The sequence below is a fragment of the Saccostrea cucullata genome, unplaced genomic scaffold (assembly GCF_032062105.1).
Source record: "Saccostrea cucullata isolate Sc308-1 unplaced genomic scaffold, CSIRO_AGI_Scuc_v1 ctg4007, whole genome shotgun sequence".
NCBI classification, from domain to species: Eukaryota; Metazoa; Mollusca; class Bivalvia; order Ostreida; family Ostreidae; genus Saccostrea; species Saccostrea cuccullata.
Genome location: NW_026931751.1, coordinates 4,996 through 22,782, shown reverse-complemented (window position 1 = coordinate 22,782; position 17,787 = coordinate 4,996). Strand labels below are relative to the sequence as shown.

The 17,787-nt window shown below is 32.1% G+C and overlaps 1 protein-coding gene across 4 annotated transcripts; it reads left to right on the top strand.

Annotated features, from left to right (window-relative positions):
* The first annotated feature begins 453 nt into the window (after nucleotides 1–453).
* On the top strand, nucleotides 454–11,300 carry LOC134233446 (multiple epidermal growth factor-like domains protein 10). 4 transcript variants are annotated; one of them, XR_009984996.1, is made up of 6 exons: nucleotides 454–551; nucleotides 8,728–8,780; nucleotides 9,960–10,076; nucleotides 10,341–10,473; nucleotides 10,680–10,729; nucleotides 10,934–11,295. XR_009984996.1 is itself a non-coding variant. In XM_062715417.1 (6 exons), the coding sequence occupies exons 1-6, from the start codon at nucleotides 8,519–8,521 to the stop codon at nucleotides 10,982–10,984; spliced, it is 495 nt and encodes a 164-aa protein (XP_062571401.1). In that variant the 5' UTR covers nucleotides 8,509–8,518; the 3' UTR covers nucleotides 10,985–11,300. The 4 variants fall into 4 exon arrangements, 3 of the variants coding, with proteins under 3 accessions (XP_062571401.1, XP_062571400.1, XP_062571399.1); XM_062715417.1 differs by lacking the exon at nucleotides 454–551 and adding an exon at nucleotides 8,509–8,622 and having other exon boundaries at nucleotides 10,680–10,716; nucleotides 10,934–11,300; XM_062715416.1 differs by lacking the exon at nucleotides 454–551 and adding an exon at nucleotides 8,509–8,622 and having other exon boundaries at nucleotides 10,946–11,300.
* Nucleotides 11,301–17,787: the final 6,487 nt, after the last annotated feature.

The following is a 17,787-nucleotide window of genomic DNA, read 5'->3' as shown; positions in this document are numbered from 1 at the left end:
TTTCACACATGTCGGAGCGGTTTGATGATCAAGACTCATTTCCTTTGTCTACTTTATATATTTCCCGGGAGACAATTGATGGTTACATCAATGTTTTCTTGTTATGTTGTTTTGTGTAGTTTCAATTTCGAAAATAGATCAATCACTGTAAACTGTATAACTAGTAGAACTGAAGTAAAATTAAAAAGACCAATTAATTATATAGTATTTACTACCTGAAATATTATATACACATTGAAAATGACTTCCTAGTCCTCTTCTATCACCTGATCATGATGCAAAAGACTATTTATTGTACGTCTGACAAAGGAATCAAAATTATTATGATTTTTAAATTATTATGGTTACTTAGAGTGGAAAATATCAGCCCAACCTCTCGTGTTCTTCTTACTCTATCAAAATATGTCAACAGACAACTTTACATTAGGTTTATTATAGTATATTTGAATTATTTAGACGGAGAATATTATATACTAAAACCATATGGCATATCAGTCCGAATGGTCCTATATCAGCCAGACGAGGACCGAATGTTTGAAATAAGGATTAAGGTATGCATCATTCTACTTATCATACATTTGAAATATTTTGGTGAGTCCCATAAAGTCAATTATATCTAACAATATTTCGAGCTATTGTCTTGACAATCTGAGTACTTTTTTGGTCATTTAAAGTCTTATTATGTGAAATTTTGTATCTTTTAATAAAATGAAATGAAGTGTAATTTCAAAATGCATATTAATCTTGCAGCAAAAGCTCGTGACTTTGTGACCGAATTCAAAAAATGAATTCGAAGTATTTCAAAACGAGTGCTCATTCAAATCTGGCAATAAAACCTGCTTTAAAAAAATTAATAAACACTGTACTTTGTAAGTACAAGTTGTTGATGTCATTGTTATGTACAGACACCATTTGTTAATTACAGCTGTTTTGAAGGTTACAGGAACTTATTTCAATACGCAGCTGTTAAAATGTGAACCCATTCCACATTTGTGTTAATTTATACATTCTCTATAGACAAGTCATATACTTACAGCCTTTTAGAATATTCAATGTTGAATGCTTTTAGATAATATCAAAATTATTGTATTTTCATCAATTTTCTATGTGGCATCTCATTTAAAAGTTTAAAAATGTTTTTAATTCACAACATTTTCATCTGATCCCACCTCTGATGTTTTGGAGGTCCGTGTTTGTCCCGCACCTATTTTGTATTGTTTTATGGACTTTTGCTCTTGAATTACTGTTTGTTACCCTCCATTCATTACATATAATAAATCCGCACGTAGAAGGTCAGGAACTTTTAAGCTTATCAATACCCTGCGGGTGTCTATGTGTCTGACGCCAATGAGCAGAAATTAGGCAAATTATCTCTGGAATCCAATGCATGTATCATATCTATATAATTTTTCAAGTTGCAAAAGAGAGAGAGATTTGATTTCATTTTTTCAAATGTAATATCTTTTTCTAATTCTTGACATAAAAAGGGGCCGTCTGTACAGAGGAGAAAAAGAATATATTTTGAGAATCGAGACAATGTATTTCAAAAATCATGTTAAAATGTCTTAAATAATATGAAGGTGGATTGATCCAAAAGTAATGTCACAACGTCGATAAAATTGCGACTAGTCGACGTAAAACAACAAAATCATATACATGTATGATAGAAACTATATTTCAAATCAGACTTGAAAAATTCAAAATAACTTGATTTATACTTTTCAAAATATCAAATTCTATACAAGGTGCGAATATTATAGTCGCCGCACCTTAATAACGTCATATGACGGTTATGCGCCGTCATACCCTCACATTCATTAAAAAATATTTCAGATTCAAGAACACAGTAATTCACACATTTAACTTTCTTTAAGAATTCTTAGCACCCATTGTACACTCATTGTACACTCACTCACTCATAAATAGCACGCTGTCGCGCTGCGCTAGCACACAACTTGCGACGGCGTGTTGTGCGAACTTCCGTTAGTGTTACAGCGTGTACATATATATTTAGTGTTGCGCGATGGCGTTTTTTCTGAACATGCTGTTGAAAGTTTGCATATGGTCCTATCCGGACACCATGCATGGCAGATCTTTCCATTTAAACGTTTACTTCGATCAAAGCATTTGAGTAGAACAACAATGTTTATGATCAAAAATAGCATAATATCAGGCGAATAGGCGCTTTTTAGATGCTTTTAAATGCGTTGGTCTTTTTTCATTCTAAAAATATACACTTTAATACGCGAAGTTTAATTGTGACACAGCGGCATCTCATATGTTTTCAGGTTTTTATATCTATAGTAAAGTTAGTTAATTCTTTTCAATTTTGAATTTGATTTATTTTTATGCATCTTTTGAAACATTATATTTGATAATATGACGCAAATTATAAAAGCTATGAACACTGTGATACTGCTGTATTATTTTGGATCAAAACCCTCGTGGTAAGATCTTGACAATAGATTTTTTTCTCTAAAAAATTCAGCCTTTTTCGTTATATATTTGTAACTTTTGAAGCCTTCTATTCTTTACTTGAGATTAAATAAAAAATTCGGATCAGATCATTCAATAAATAACATGAGAGTTTACGTGAAATTGTATATTCTTAAATAATCACCCTGCAACGTTTAATGACTAAATGACATTCCCATAGACCTAAAAATAAAATGAAATAGAATTAATGAATGAAAAATATGGAGATAACTAGTGCTAATTGTAACGGGGACCGTTACAGATGTTCCCCAAACGCTCCCCAACTCCTTTTTGTTGCCGTATTCCCGGTAAGCTTCATTAAAGAAGACAAACTTGAGACTTAAACAACGTTTACCTAGAAGTGTACCAAGTTCATTCAAATTTTAGCAATGCACGCCTGCGCATGTGAATGCATATAAGTAATGGCCATATCATCTTGTGTACACAATCTATATATTATTTATACTAAATATTAAAGAAGTTAACCGAAATTTTTAAAAAATACGCTCATTCAAGTGTATTTTTGATTTTACATATTTCCCGTGCACGCACGTGCATACACGAGCATGGTGATCATACTCTCTTGTAGAAGTCAATTACATCTATCTATGTTCTAAATCCCATCCCGTTTGGTTGAAAACCAAGGAAGTTATAGCTGTTTAAAGTTTCAGCCAATCAGATTGCAGCGCACATACTTGCACGTGCATGCATGTGCATGGTGTCCATATCATCTTGTAGAAGTTTATTATATCTATCTATGTTCCAAATCTCATCCTGATTGGTTGAAAACCAAGAGAGTTATAGCTAGTTAAAGTTTCAGCCAATCAGATTGCAGCGCACGTGCATGCACGTATTTCCATAATTATTGCTATATATCATGTTGTAGGATATCCCAATGCATGGCTATGTTCAAAATTTCATAGAATTTCGTCAAAAGACAAGAAAGATATTGAGTCTTTAGTTTCAGCCAATCAGAGCGAAGCGCACGTGCATGCGCGTGAGATCTTGCTATTTTGACCATGTCATATTGTCTATGCTACTAATATAATCTGTCTATAATAAGTTTCAACGCATTTCAACAAAAATTGAAAAAGTTACGTCTATATCAATTATATTGGACATTTCTCGTGTTGCACGTGCGCGCTCTTGCAAGCACGTGCGCGCAAAATGACCTTTGTTTGGCAAATCTACATAACATGTCTACTGACCCTAAAAACATTTTACCTTAGTCAGATGTGTAGTTTACAAGATCACTCGAGGACAAAATTTTCCCAGGAATAATAATAATAATAATAATAATAATAAGAAACAGAGTAAAAACAATATGTTCCCCAACTTCGTTTGGGGAACATAATGAACAGTTTCAAACTGAAAAGTCCACTAATCAATACAGAGATTAGGTCAGATCAAACAAGGTCCATTAAGAAATCAGAGGTTAGAACAAGTGCTATGATGTAGATAGCATCCCCTGCCAACCGGAAAATAACTGAAAATTTGTCGACAATTCAGTGTTACAGGCGCTTGACGTATTTAACCTTTCTTTTAAAAATGAAAATCACACAAAACTTAAAAACATTCCTTAATTGAAAACCCAATCTTTATAAAAACTTGTCGTAAAGTCAATTTCAATTCTCATAACTTTTTTTCAATGAATTATGCAGAATCATTCAATGTTTTTTGTCAAAAGTGATAAACGATATGATAACTGATAAATCATAATAATAAATCACTAAGAATAAATTATAATATTGTCAAGGCAAAATATTCTAACCTCAAATTACTTTGATTTTTCTAAGAAATTGAAGTCTCAATGTTTATATTTTGCAATTGTCCTGTGATTTCGCTGTAATGCCTAACGATAAAATTATTTTGAAATAATGTGAAGAAACTACAAAGAATTCTGCATTTACGGTGTTCTAGTCGTAAAAATGAATGAGCAACAAATAAAATTGTAGTAGTATTTTAGAAAATGCGTTTTTCAACGAAATATATAGTGGAAAAATAAAACTATGACTCACTTATGGCCAGGTACTTTAGGTGTATCATATCGACATATGAATGGGAGAAACTATTCTAAATTGATTACCCGGTATACGTTGCATTATCTAAATGTCAAGTTTAAAGCAGCAACAAGTATTTTCTTCTTTTTTCTGCATACACTTGTATGCAGATTACCTTTAGTCTCTCTAAAAAAGGCAATACAATCTTCTCTTCAGACAATTAGAAATTCAAAATAGATATTGCATTTTTCATTTATTTATCTTGGAATTTTTTTCTTCTATTTTCTTCATGGTTAAATTATTACCTTAAAGTAAGGGGGAGTAAATTTAAATTATTTATGACGTTATAATCAAACATAATTTTCAAAAATGGGGTGTCAAAGTGTCATTTACTGTTCAGAAAAATGATCTTTACTGAAAATTTGTCGACAATTCAGTGTTACAGGCGCTTGACGTATTTAACCTTTCTTTTAAAAATGAAAATCACACAAAACTTAAAAACATTCCTTAATTGAAAACCCAATCTTTATAAAAACTTGTCGTAAAGTCAATTTCAATTCTCATAACTTTTTTTCAATGAATTATGCAGAATCATTCAATGTTTTTTGTCAAAAGTGATAAACGATATGATAACTGATAAATCATAATAATAAATCACTAAGAATAAATTATAATATTGTCAAGGCAAAATATTCTAACCTCAAATTACTTTGATTTTTCTAAGAAATTGAAGTCTCAATGTTTATATTTTGCAATTGTCCTGTGATTTCGCTGTAATGCCTAACGATAAAATTATTTTGAAATAATGTGAAGAAACTACAAAGAATTCTGCATTTACGGTGTTCTAGTCGTAAAAATGAATGAGCAACAAATAAAATTGTAGTAGTATTTTAGAAAATGCGTTTTTCAACGAAATATATAGTGGAAAAATAAAATATGACTCACTTATGGCCAGGTACTTTAGGTGTATCATATCGACATATGAATGGGAGAAACTATTCTAAATTGATTACCCGGTATACGTTGCATTATCTAAATGTCAAGTTTAAAGCAGCAACAAGTATTTTCTTCTTTTTTCTGCATACACTTGTATGCAGATTACCTTTAGTCTCTCTAAAAAAGGCAATACAATCTTCTCTTCAGACAATTAGAAATTCAAAATAGATATTGCATTTTTCATTTATTTATCTTGGAATTTTTTTCTTCTATTTTCTTCATGGTTAAATTATTACCTTAAAGTAAGGGGGAGTAAATTTAAATTATTTATGACGTTATAATCAAACATAATTTTCAAAAATGGGGTGTCAAAGTGTCATTTACTGTTCAGAAAAATGATCTTGATCTTTAATTTTGCATAAATAAAGTAAATTAAAAATATACATGCAGTATGAAATTAATATTTTCTCATTTCATGCATTTTAGTCTTCAATATTCAGAATGTGATTTGACTAATGAACATTTATTGATGAATTCCAAATATTCTGATTATCTACTAAAGGTAGACATTGTTATAATTAAGTGAGTGGTTCTGAAGGAAATGGCTTTCAAATGATTTTTTTTTTAAAATTAGAGTGATATTGAGCCCCCCCCCCCCCCCCGCCCCTCTGTTTTTTTTTTTTTTTTTTTTTTTTATAAAAAAAAGTAAATGCAGTCATTACAGTGTACATCACACTTAGTACTAAAACCTTGCGCTAAGCTTCTAAATAAAAACGTTTGTTCTGCTCATGTCGTAATTGTTGAAATAATTAAAAGGCTGAAAAAGAGAATACGGTAGTAACAAATCCATAGAAAATAATTTCTATCATAAAATAATATTTAATCAGCAAGAGCAACAACTCTAACAATAATATCAACTAAGTCAGAAAGACTTTGTCCTTCCATAACTATAAAAATTCATATTCTCATTCTGAGAAAAACCATGTTAGATTTTGCATGGGACATGATAGATTTTTAGCTCACCTGAGCCGAAGGCTCAAGTGAGCTTTTCTGATCACATTTTGTCCGTCGTCCGTCTGTCCGTCTGTCCGTCTGTCTGTCTGTCTGTCTGTCTGTCCGTCCGTCTGTAAACTTTTCACATTTTCGACTTCTTCTCAAGAACCACTGGGCCAATTTTGACCAAACTTGGTACAAAGTATCCTTGGGTAAAGGGGATTCTAAATTGTTAAAATTAAGGGACATATCCCCTCGCAAGGGGAGATAATCAAGAAAAGACAAAAAAAGGGTTGGGTCATTAAAAAATCTTCTTCTCAAGAACCACAGGGCCAGTAAAGCTGAAACTTATGTGGAAGTATTCTGGGGTAGTGTAGATTCTAAATTGTTCAAATCATGACCCCCAGGGGTAGGGCGGGGCCACAATTGGGAATCAAAGTTTTACATAGAAATATAAAGGAAAAATCTTTGAAAATCTTCTTCTCAAGAACCACTGGGCCAGAAAAGCTGAAACTTATGTGGAAGCATGCTGGGGTAGTGTAGATTCTAAATTGTACAAATCATGACCCCCGGGGGTTGGGCGGGGCCACAATTGGGAATCAAAGTTTTACATAGAAATATATAGGAAAAATCTTTGAAAATCTTCTTCTCAAAAACCACTGGGCCAGAAAAGCTGAAACTTATGTGGAAGCATGCTGGGGTAGTGTAGATTCTAAATTGTACAAATCATGTCCCCCGGGGGTTGGGCGGGGCCACAATGGGGAATCAAAGTTTTACCAAGAAATATAATGGAAAAATCTTTGAAAATCTTCTTCTCAAGAACCACTGGGCCAGAAAAGCTGAAAATTATTTTGAAGCATCCTGGAGTGGTCTAGATTCTAAATTGTTCATATCATGACCCCCGGGGGTAGGGTGGGGCCACTATGGGGAATCAAAGTTTTACATAGAAATATGTAGGAAAAATCTTTGAAAATCTTCTTCTCAAGAACCACTGGGCCAGAAAAGCTGAAACTGATGTGGAAGCATCCTAGGATAGTGTAAGCTCTAAAATGTGCAAATCATGACCCCCGGGGGTAGGGCGGGGCCACAATGGGGAATCAAAGTTTTACATAGAAATATATAGGAAAAATCTTTAAAAATCTTCTTCTCAAGAACCACTGGGCCAGTTAAGCTGAAACTTATGTTGAAGCATCCTTGGGTAGTGTAGATTCTAAATTATACAAATCATGACCCCCGGGGGTAGGGCGGGGCTACAACGAGGAATCAATATTTTACATAGAAATATATAGGAAAAATCTTTGAAAATCTTTTTCTCAAGAACCACTGAGCCAGAAATGCTGAAACTTATGTGGAAGCATGCTGTTTTAGTGTAGATTCTAAATTGTTCAAATCATGACCACCAGGGGTTGGGTGGGGCCACAATAGAGAATCCAAGTTTTACATAGAAATATACAGAATAAATCTTTGAAAATCTCCTTCACAAGAACTACTGGGTCAGAAAAGCTGAAACTTATGTGGAAGCATCCAGGAATAGTGTAAATTCTAAATTGTTCAAATCATGACCCCCAGGGGTTGGGCGGGGCCACAATAAGGAATCAATGTTTTACATAGAAACACACAGAAAAAATCTTTGAAAATCTTCTTCTCAATTAAGAACCACTGAGCCAGAAAAATTGAAACTTTTGTCGAAGCATACTGGGATAGTGTAGAATTCAAATTGTTTAAATTATGATCATTGGGGTAGGATGGGGTCACAATATGTATTACAAGGGGAAATCTGGTAAAGAACGGAATGGCCAAAGCTTCTCAGGTGAGCGATGTGGCCCATGGGCCTCTTGTTTTTTCTTCTTTTTTGTGGAAAGTGAAATTCAATGTAAATGAAAATGCAGAAAATCTAGGTGTAGAACTGAAAGATGACACTATAAAAGAAATATATATTAATTGCATTTACCAAAAAAATTGTTGTTTAATTGAGATTAAATTATACATGTTAATAAATTGCAAAGTATAATTCTGTCATTTTTGGTTAAATCATTTCGAGTTTAAGGAAGTATTTCAAGGAAGTGCAGATATAAATCCGACAGATATTGAGTAATGCGCATTATATAATTAAAATGAAGTTTTATTATTATGTAATGAGCCTGGTCTTCTCGCTGTGTCTCACAATCACGTCTGTTAAATGCCAAACAACAAAATCAGGGATATGTAGCAAGGAAGGGTAAGACTTTTGGTAAACTTTGTTTATGCTTTAACACCTTAACGCCGATTTTTCAGTAATAAGTGATTGAATTATCTATTGATTGAATGAGTGTTCATTTTCTAGGGAGGAGTTAAAATGCTGTACAGATTACGTGAAAAATGGAGATAAGTGTATCGGTGAGTAGTTGGCTATAGTGTCACTATTTTAAAACTTTCTATGGTTTATACTCAGTGTTTATAATGAAATAATGGAAAGTTTTGGTTTTTAGATTTGATCAAACTATATTTGAAAAACGACTATGTATTAACAGTCTTTGTTAGGTGCTTGGAGACTGGAGCCCCTCCCCTTCCTTCGTGTTCTGCACCCCAAGGGTTCTTTGACGTTTTAAAATTAAATATTTTTCTATGACTTATTCACAAAGTATTTAAGCTGAAATATCCATAATTTAAGCCAAAAGTATAGCCTTTATTTATTTTTCATACTCTGTGTTCTTGTTTAGTATCAGAGAGTATGAAATTTTATAAATGGCTAGTTTTAGCTTAATTTTAGATTTTTCATTTGTTATACTATGTGGATATAGAAAAAATATTTCATTAAAAAAACATTGAGGTACAGAAAACAGGAGAGGTGGGGTACCATCCCCAAGCACCTGTGACCGGGGTTGATATCTTTACGTGGTGAATCTGTTTTCCAGCTCTAAAAGGTGCTAGAACAATCTTCTACTATGACTAGTAACTTGGCAATCAAATAAAACTTAAATTCGACGACGATATTATTCTTGCGGCGCACAATACACGGTCATTGAGAATGGAAGTGAGATTCAACTATTTGAATTCAATATTTATTAAAAAAAAATCCAATGAAATTACAAAAACATAAATCACTTTGTTTAGAAAATATTTCAAAACGAGAGAGAGAGAGAGTTTAATCTTGGATTGACGTGGAGAAGAGAATACTTATAAAATATGAATTTTGCAATACTACAAGTGTAGTTTTCTTCATATTTAACTGAGCAATGATCAAGAACTAATATACAGGTCATTTTCTTGCAACCATTATTTCTCTGACGTCAGAGAGAAAGAACATTGGAAGATTGCATTTAATTTCCCCATGTGTTCTACACCTATCAAGCAGACATAATATTGTAATATTATGTATATGTATTTTTATTTTATATACAAATCATTATTTAAAAAAAAAAACAAACCAGTCAGTTGTTGGTCATACACGTGTCAGCGACAAAAATAACAGTTAGAAACATTAGATAAATTATCTTTAATGGACTCTGTCTTGGCAAACACATATACCTCATGTAATATTTTCTTGCAACAAGTAATGTTATCATCAATTTTCAGAATGTATCGGGTATTTCGGACCTCAGTGCAACAAAGAATGTGTACCTGGGTTTTATGGTTTTGGATGTCGGGACAAATGCAAATGTGATACGTGTGACAGAATAAATGGAACATGTCGTGAGTTATTTTCTTAAAATGAGTATGTTCACCCAAAAAATATAACGTACTATCATAAATATATCGGTCCCTAATCCAGAACTGAATTATCTATTTCCGGAATTTGAGCTTTAATTTTAAATTCCAAATGAGTGATTTTCCTGTTACATGAAAAAAAATATGCTTCAAACAGCCTGTTCGTTTATTTTTGATACAATTTTATTTATTGCTTTTTGCTCTCATTTATTTTTTGGAATACCTTTTTATAAATATTTTCCTTTTTAGTACAGAGTTCAACAGTCAATAATATGAAATTGAAAGGCATCTCATTAGAAAGCTGGTTACTAATATTATTTGGCGTTGTGGTAATCATCGGTTCCTTGGTTGTTGTGTTAGTAATCAACTTTGTACGAAAAAGGTATTTCTTAGTTAAATGGAAAAAAGACAAATAATACATCGTATTGTATACCTACTCTGCATAAATCTAATTTATTCATGCTTTTTAATGATTGCTTTTAATAAAAAAAAATCTCAATGAGAAGTTTAACATATAAAGAAAATGAGGAAAACGATCAGATGAAAAAAAAATTGATCATCTAGTCTAAATAATCTAATTCTATCTAGGTCATCTCACACGATTCAAGGAGAGCAGGAAACCAAAGTAAAGAAAATCGGTAGTATATTTCAACCTCTTAATCTAAAAAGAAATCTTAGAAAAATAATAACATACGAAAATACATCAATTAAAACAGATTTGATTTTCAATAAAAATTTGTGAAAGCTTATTGTGTGTAGAATTGAAACAAGGATAATTTACAATATTAATAAAAAAAATGAAAAAAAAAAAACAAAGTGTACATTTACTTTTTTTTAAATAGAAAATTACACAGAAGATGACTGGGAATATGAAATGTCCTACGATGACTTAAGAGAATCACAGATGATTGTTGATGAGATAGCCCTTCCAACCAGAAGGCACGCAACGAACACTGAATCTAATAAACAATCTATATCTTCCTTGTATGCAGTACGACATAAATATTGATATTATTTTCTGTTACGTAATATGTAAAAGAACCAACAACATATATGTAATAATGCTGAATAGTATTTTCTTTCCTTTTTCCACTTTTAAAGTTTTTTTTAAATTGGAAGGAAACATCATGCAAATAAATTCTCACTTGCATCTGGGCATAAATGAAAAATATATAACAATTATAGATATGATACGTGTTTTCCATTAATACGAGATGTGTTCAATAAATAATGTCATGAACTGTATGACATACAATACAGATATCATATGACATTAAGCTTGAGTTCTCTTATTATTTAATCTTTAATGAATTTATAACAGTATATGTGACCACTTTTCAAGACACATAGTTTCATTGCGAGAAGCTGGAAAACAAGGGCTATTCGAAACACTGCTTTATAAATGAATGATAAAGAATCAGTAAACTAGAGTGAAAATAAAAGCTTCATAAGAACTGCTGTAAAAAATTTTAAAACTCCCAAAGAAATGTTCATTGAAATATGTGACATTTACAGCAACCAAAGCCTGTTTTATAGACAAATGAGCAGGTGGATGTCAATGATAAAAAATTACATAATCGGCATCAAAAATTATAACCGTCCTTGCCAACAGAAAATTAAAACAACTCATATACTGTTTGCTGATATATTATCAACTTTAAGACGCATAGCAAATATGATAGACACGAGTTCCGGTAATGGCGGTGAGCAAGACGGACGTGTGGTAGACGGCTCCGTAGAGACTGGCAATATTGGCAGTAGTACCCGCTCTTTACATATCAAAAGTATGTTTCTATTTTAGACACTGAAAAAACTTCTACTTTTGTGGGTTATTATTGATATTTGTCGTTTGTGGGACATAATTTATGGAGAGTTCCGTGTTCGAGTAGTGCACGTGAAAAGTGTTCATGTGAATCAGTTCAGTGTAGTGTTGTGCAGTAAACAGATTACCGGTGCTTGAAAACAAAAATTGCGGTTTTAAAAATGTCCGTCAGTCAGGGTAAAAATAAAAGGTCTGGAAATAGGAGTGCATCTGCCAATGTTAGTATTAGTGATGATACAATCGGTGAAAAACAGTCGGAAAAACAATCAGAAGGTGGTGAGATATTGAAAAGTATTTTGGCGGATCTAAAGTCTTTGAAAGAAAGCGTAAAAAAAACTGTGAAAAATGACGATCTGAAAATTATTGTTGGTACCATTGTCAAAGAAATTATTTCTGACCACAATAAAGAAATGGAATTAATGTATGAGGAAAGAATAAAATCATTACAAGAAACTATTGATAAGCAAAGATCCGACATAGAAAAACTGAAAACAGAAAACAATGAAATCAAACAAATTGCCAACTCAGCACTGGCCAAATCAAACTGGAACGAACAATACTCGAGAAAAAACAACATTAAATTACATGGGGTGAAAGAAATTAAAGGAGAAAATGTCATGGAGGTCGCACAAGAAATTATTAAGGGAAACACAGGGGTGGAAGTTCCGGAGAGTGATATCATTGCTATACATCGTATTCCGGGAAGACCGGGTTATCAACGGCCAATACGTAATATCGCGATTACCAATGAGTACCTTGCAGTTATCTAACTTACTACCGCTCTTTTGCGGGGGAGTCGGAAAGCTCAAATCTCACGAGATTACAGGGGCACATGGCTTTGTTTACAGTAGTGAGAATCGAATGATTTGAACAATTTTGCGCCTCAAGTACAATGTATTGTTAAGAATAAAATTCCAAATAAAATTTTGTCAAATAGGGAAAGTTTAGATTATTTTATCAGCTTAAAAACGCAAAGATTTTCAATGAAAATTTAATTAGAAGAGCCCACTTGGTTAAAAATATCGTTAAAAATGTAACATTTTAGGATTAGATCCTATCAAAAATTAATTAGACTGGTTCAGCGATTGTTGTGCAAGGATTTCCGCCAGGATTATTTACTTATCTGTCCTTATAAATTCTACAATGATCGATCTTGCATTGTATTCAATAGCACAGTTGTCCCCAGCCAACAGACGTTTCCTACCTCCATCGCGAAAGAGTTCCGCTAAGTTAAGTAATCACGATATCAAGTATAGATGGTTTTCGATAGGCCTGAATTTAGCGAAAGTTACCTCCCGTTGGCCGCCATATTGGAGGTCGACTCGGTGATTTTCCCTCTTTGTCTTACCAAGTTTAAGAAACTATAGCAGAAATATTTGGTGGAAAATCTTTATCAAATAATTTTTTTTAAATAAAGGAGGCTTCCAAATATTTATATACTTCAGAAAAATAATGATTTCTAATTCAAAATAGCAAATATAAAAATTTTAAATTGGTTGAACAATGAAGGATTATGAGCGGTTGGACCTCCAGTATGGCGGCCAACGGGAAGTAACTCTTGGTCAATCGAAAACTATCTATTCTGATGAAAATGAGAAACAATACGGCCAAAACCAGGATTATGATCCATCGGTCAGCCATGAAGAAAAACACGGATTCTTCGATTCGCCTCAGTGATGATGTGACCTACTTGAACAGCAAACTGATAAATAACCTACTCGAAAACCCCAAGATCAAGGCTGCATGGTATTTCAACGGGCACATCTATGGCCAAGTGGGGGAGGAAAAGGTGGTGTTTGACATCTTTGACGACATAGATGAAAAAATAAATCCTAAAGAAGACCAGGAGTAAAATCTGCAATCCTGCAATCCGGAAATTACTATACTACGCACAGGTTCTGAGATTACACGGCACAGACAAACAACCGGTATTGAGCTACTACTTATACGGACATTCCATACATGTGGTTAATGGTATGATTTATTGCCAGAACAATCCTCTACAGACATTACTGTAACGCAAAATATGTTTTATTTTTCTTTTCATGTTTTTCTTCTCTTACTTTCCTCTTCTTTCTCTTTTTCGTATGCATGTTTTCAAAAAAGTGATAAAATCAAACCTTTCATTTACAGTCTGAATTCCAGTCGGTGTCAAGTCCCAATGTCAGTACTCTGTTTTCATGGAGGTTAAAATATTATCAGTTAACTGTCAAGGTCTGGGTGATGTCGCAAAACGTAGAGATGTTTTTCATTATTTAAAAACACTTAAATATAACATATATTGCTTACAAGACACTCACTTCTCATCTGAAATTGAGAATGAAGTTATGGGGTTATAAATGTTTTTTTAGTTCTTTTACAAGCAACTCCAGAGGTGTTGCACTTCTTGTAAATAACAACTTTGATTTCAAGGTCTTATCAGAAAAAGGTGATAAAGATGGAAATTTTCATATCATTAAAGCTTGTATTCAAGGTCATGAATTAGTAATATGTACTGTATATGGTCCAGATAATGACGCTCCGAGTTTTTTTGAGAATATTGAATCATATTTAGAGGACATGAATTGTAGTAATATTGTATGGTGCGGGGATTTTAATTTAGTATTGAATCCAGAACTAGATTATTTTAATTATAAACATGTAAACAACCCAAAGGCTAGAAGTAAATTATTAGAAATTATGGAGTCCAATGGATATATAGACCCCTTTAGACAACTAAATGAAAAACACAGAAGGTATTCTTGGCGCAAGAAAAAGCCTTTTAAACAGAGTCGTCTTGATTTTTTTGTCATGTCAGAAACACTTTTACCTTGCCTTAATAAATGTGACATTGAAACTAGCTATAGATCAGACCATTCAATGATTTCTTTGGTGTTAAAATTTCATGACTTTAAAAAAGGACGAGGTTTCTGGAAGTTTAATAATTCTCTTTTAAGGGACAAAGAGTACTTAGATAGCATTAAAGAGGTTATTAGTAATATTAAAAAGCAGTATGCTGTACCAGTTTATGAAAGAAAATGTATAGATTCTCTTCACGACAAAGACATATGTTTTACTATAAATGATCAATTGTTTCTTGAAACTCTCCTAATGGAAATCAGGGGCAAAAGTATTTCATATTCTTCATACCTAAAAAAGAAAAATGAAAATGCAGAAAAAAAATTAAGAGAAGAAATAAATAAACTTGAAGAAAATATTACAGATGAAAATATTTCTGATTTGGAAAACAAAAAACAAGACCTTGAAAATTTAAGAAAACATAAATTACAAGGTATATGTGTAAGAAGTAGGGCATGATAGGTAGATGAGGAAGAAAAACCTACAAAATATTTCTGTTCTCTAGAGTCTAGGAACTATACTAGTAAAATAATACCTATGCTAGAATTAGATACAGGGGAGATAATCCATGATCAAGCACAAATTTTAGAAGAAACAAAGAATTTTTATGAAAAATTATATTCTGAATCTGTATTGAGTGAACCACTGAAAGAATTTGAGTCAGATCTAATAAGTGAGAATTCTCCAAAATTATCTAATGCAGAAGCTGAAGAATTAGAAGGTTTCATTACTTTACAGGAGGCTTCTAGCACTTTAATAAAATGAAAGCAGACAAATCACCTGGTTCTGATGGTTTTTCGGCAGAATTTTTTAAAGTTTTTTGGAAATACCTTGGAGACTTTGTTGTTAGATCAATTAATTATGCATATGAGAATAATCTTATGTCTATCACACAGAGACATGGTATAATAACGCTTTTACCTAAGGGGGATAAGCCAAGACAATTTCTAAAAAACTGGCGGCCAATAACACTCCTAAATACTGTATACAAAATTGCATCAGGTTCTATTGCTAACAGAATAAAAAATAAATTGGACAAATTGATAAATAGTGATCAAACAGGATTTATTTCCAATAGGTACATAGGAGAAAATACACGTTTAATTTATGATATAATGCAGTACACAGAAGAAGAAAATATACCAGGCTTGTTGCTTTTGATTGACTTCGAGAAAGCTTTTGATACTATTTCATGGAATTTTATTCAGAGTTCCTTACAGTTTTTTAATTTTGGTCCCTCAATACAAAAATGGGTGAAATTGTTTTATACCAATATAAATTCCACAATTAATCAAAGTGGTAATTTTTCACAAAGATTTAATATACAGAGAGGGTGTAGACAAGGGGACCCCCTATCACCCTATATCTTTATCTTGTGTGCAGAAATTTTAGCAATAATGATAAGAAAAAATAAAAAAAATTAAGGGAATTACTGTAAAAAAAATGGAAAAGAAAATATCCCAATTAGCAGATGACACTTCAATCCTTTTAGATGGTAGCAAAGAATCATTAACAGAAGTGATGAAAACATTAAAGAAATTTTCAGAAATGTCTGGTTTGTACATCAATTGTTCGAAATCCCATGCAGTTTGGATCGGTTCCAAAAGATTTAGTCAAGAAATACTAAGTAATGAGTATAATCTTAAGTGGGGATGTACAAGATTTACCGTACTTGGAATTCATTATGATGTTGATTTGAATGAAATTGAAAGACTCAATTATGAACCAAAATTAAGACAAATAAAAGCTGTAATTAGTCAGTGGAGTAAAAGATATTTGACACCTATTGGAAAGATAACTGCTCTTAAAACTCTTGTTTTACCACTATTAAACCACATACTAATGGCTATTCCAAATCCACCAGAAAACCTTTTGAAGGAACTGGAAAAATTATTCTTCTCATTTTTATGGAATAGTCCTCAACACAGAGTAAAGAAAGATGTCTTAGTGAAAAAATATGAAGAAGGTGGACTAAAAATGATAAATATTAGAGCTTTCACTGCATCACTTAAATTATTTTGGATGAGACAGCTTATACTGTCAGATAAAGGTTTACAAAATTTTTTACCTAATCTAGATTTGATAAAAATATTAACATGCGGCATTGAATATATTAAAAATATCATGAAGAATCTTAAAAACAAGTTTTTGAAAGATGTCTTTGAGGCTTGGATTGAATTAAATAATAAAAACTATAGTTTATCCAAGGTTGCAGGAGACATACCAATTTTTTATAATCCTAGAATTGTCATTGGTGGGAAAGTTATTTATAATAAAAATGTGTATGACTTGAATATTAGATTTATTAATGATCTTATAGATGAAAATGGTTCCTGTTATAGTTTTGAGGAATTTTGTGGCATATATCCAAATTTAAGGCTTAATTTCTTAGATTTTGCAGGTATAATACATGCTGTAAAGGCATGGATGAAAGCAACAGACACTAATGATATAATTGCAAAATTACCTAACCCATTAATTTTGTCCAGCACTCATTTTCTTTCAATGTGTAAAAAAGCGAAACAGTTTTATGAATTAATCAATGTAAATGATATTGAACCCACTGGAAAACAAGATGGAATGATATTTATAATTTAGGGGAAAGTGAATGGAAAAGGATTTTTAAACTTCCATTTAAGATTACAAAAAATAGTAAACTGCAATGGTTTCAATACAGAATTCTAAATAAAATACTAGGTACAAACTCATATCTATGTAAAATAAGGAAAAGAGATAATAACTTATGTTCTTTCTGCAATATGGAAGAAGAAACAATAATACATATTTTATGGGAGTGTGACAATGTACAAACCTTCCTCAACAGTTTTGAAACATATTGTGAGCAAAAGATAGGGTTGCAACTTTCATTTACAAAGCAAAATTTTATTTTGGGATTTCTAGTAAAAAACAAAGACATTCATAACTTGCTGTTCCTATGGATAAAATATTATATATATACGATGAGATGCTTAGGAAAAAAATTAGATGTCAGACTTGCGACTTCACATATTAATTTTTTTTATGAAACTCAAAAAT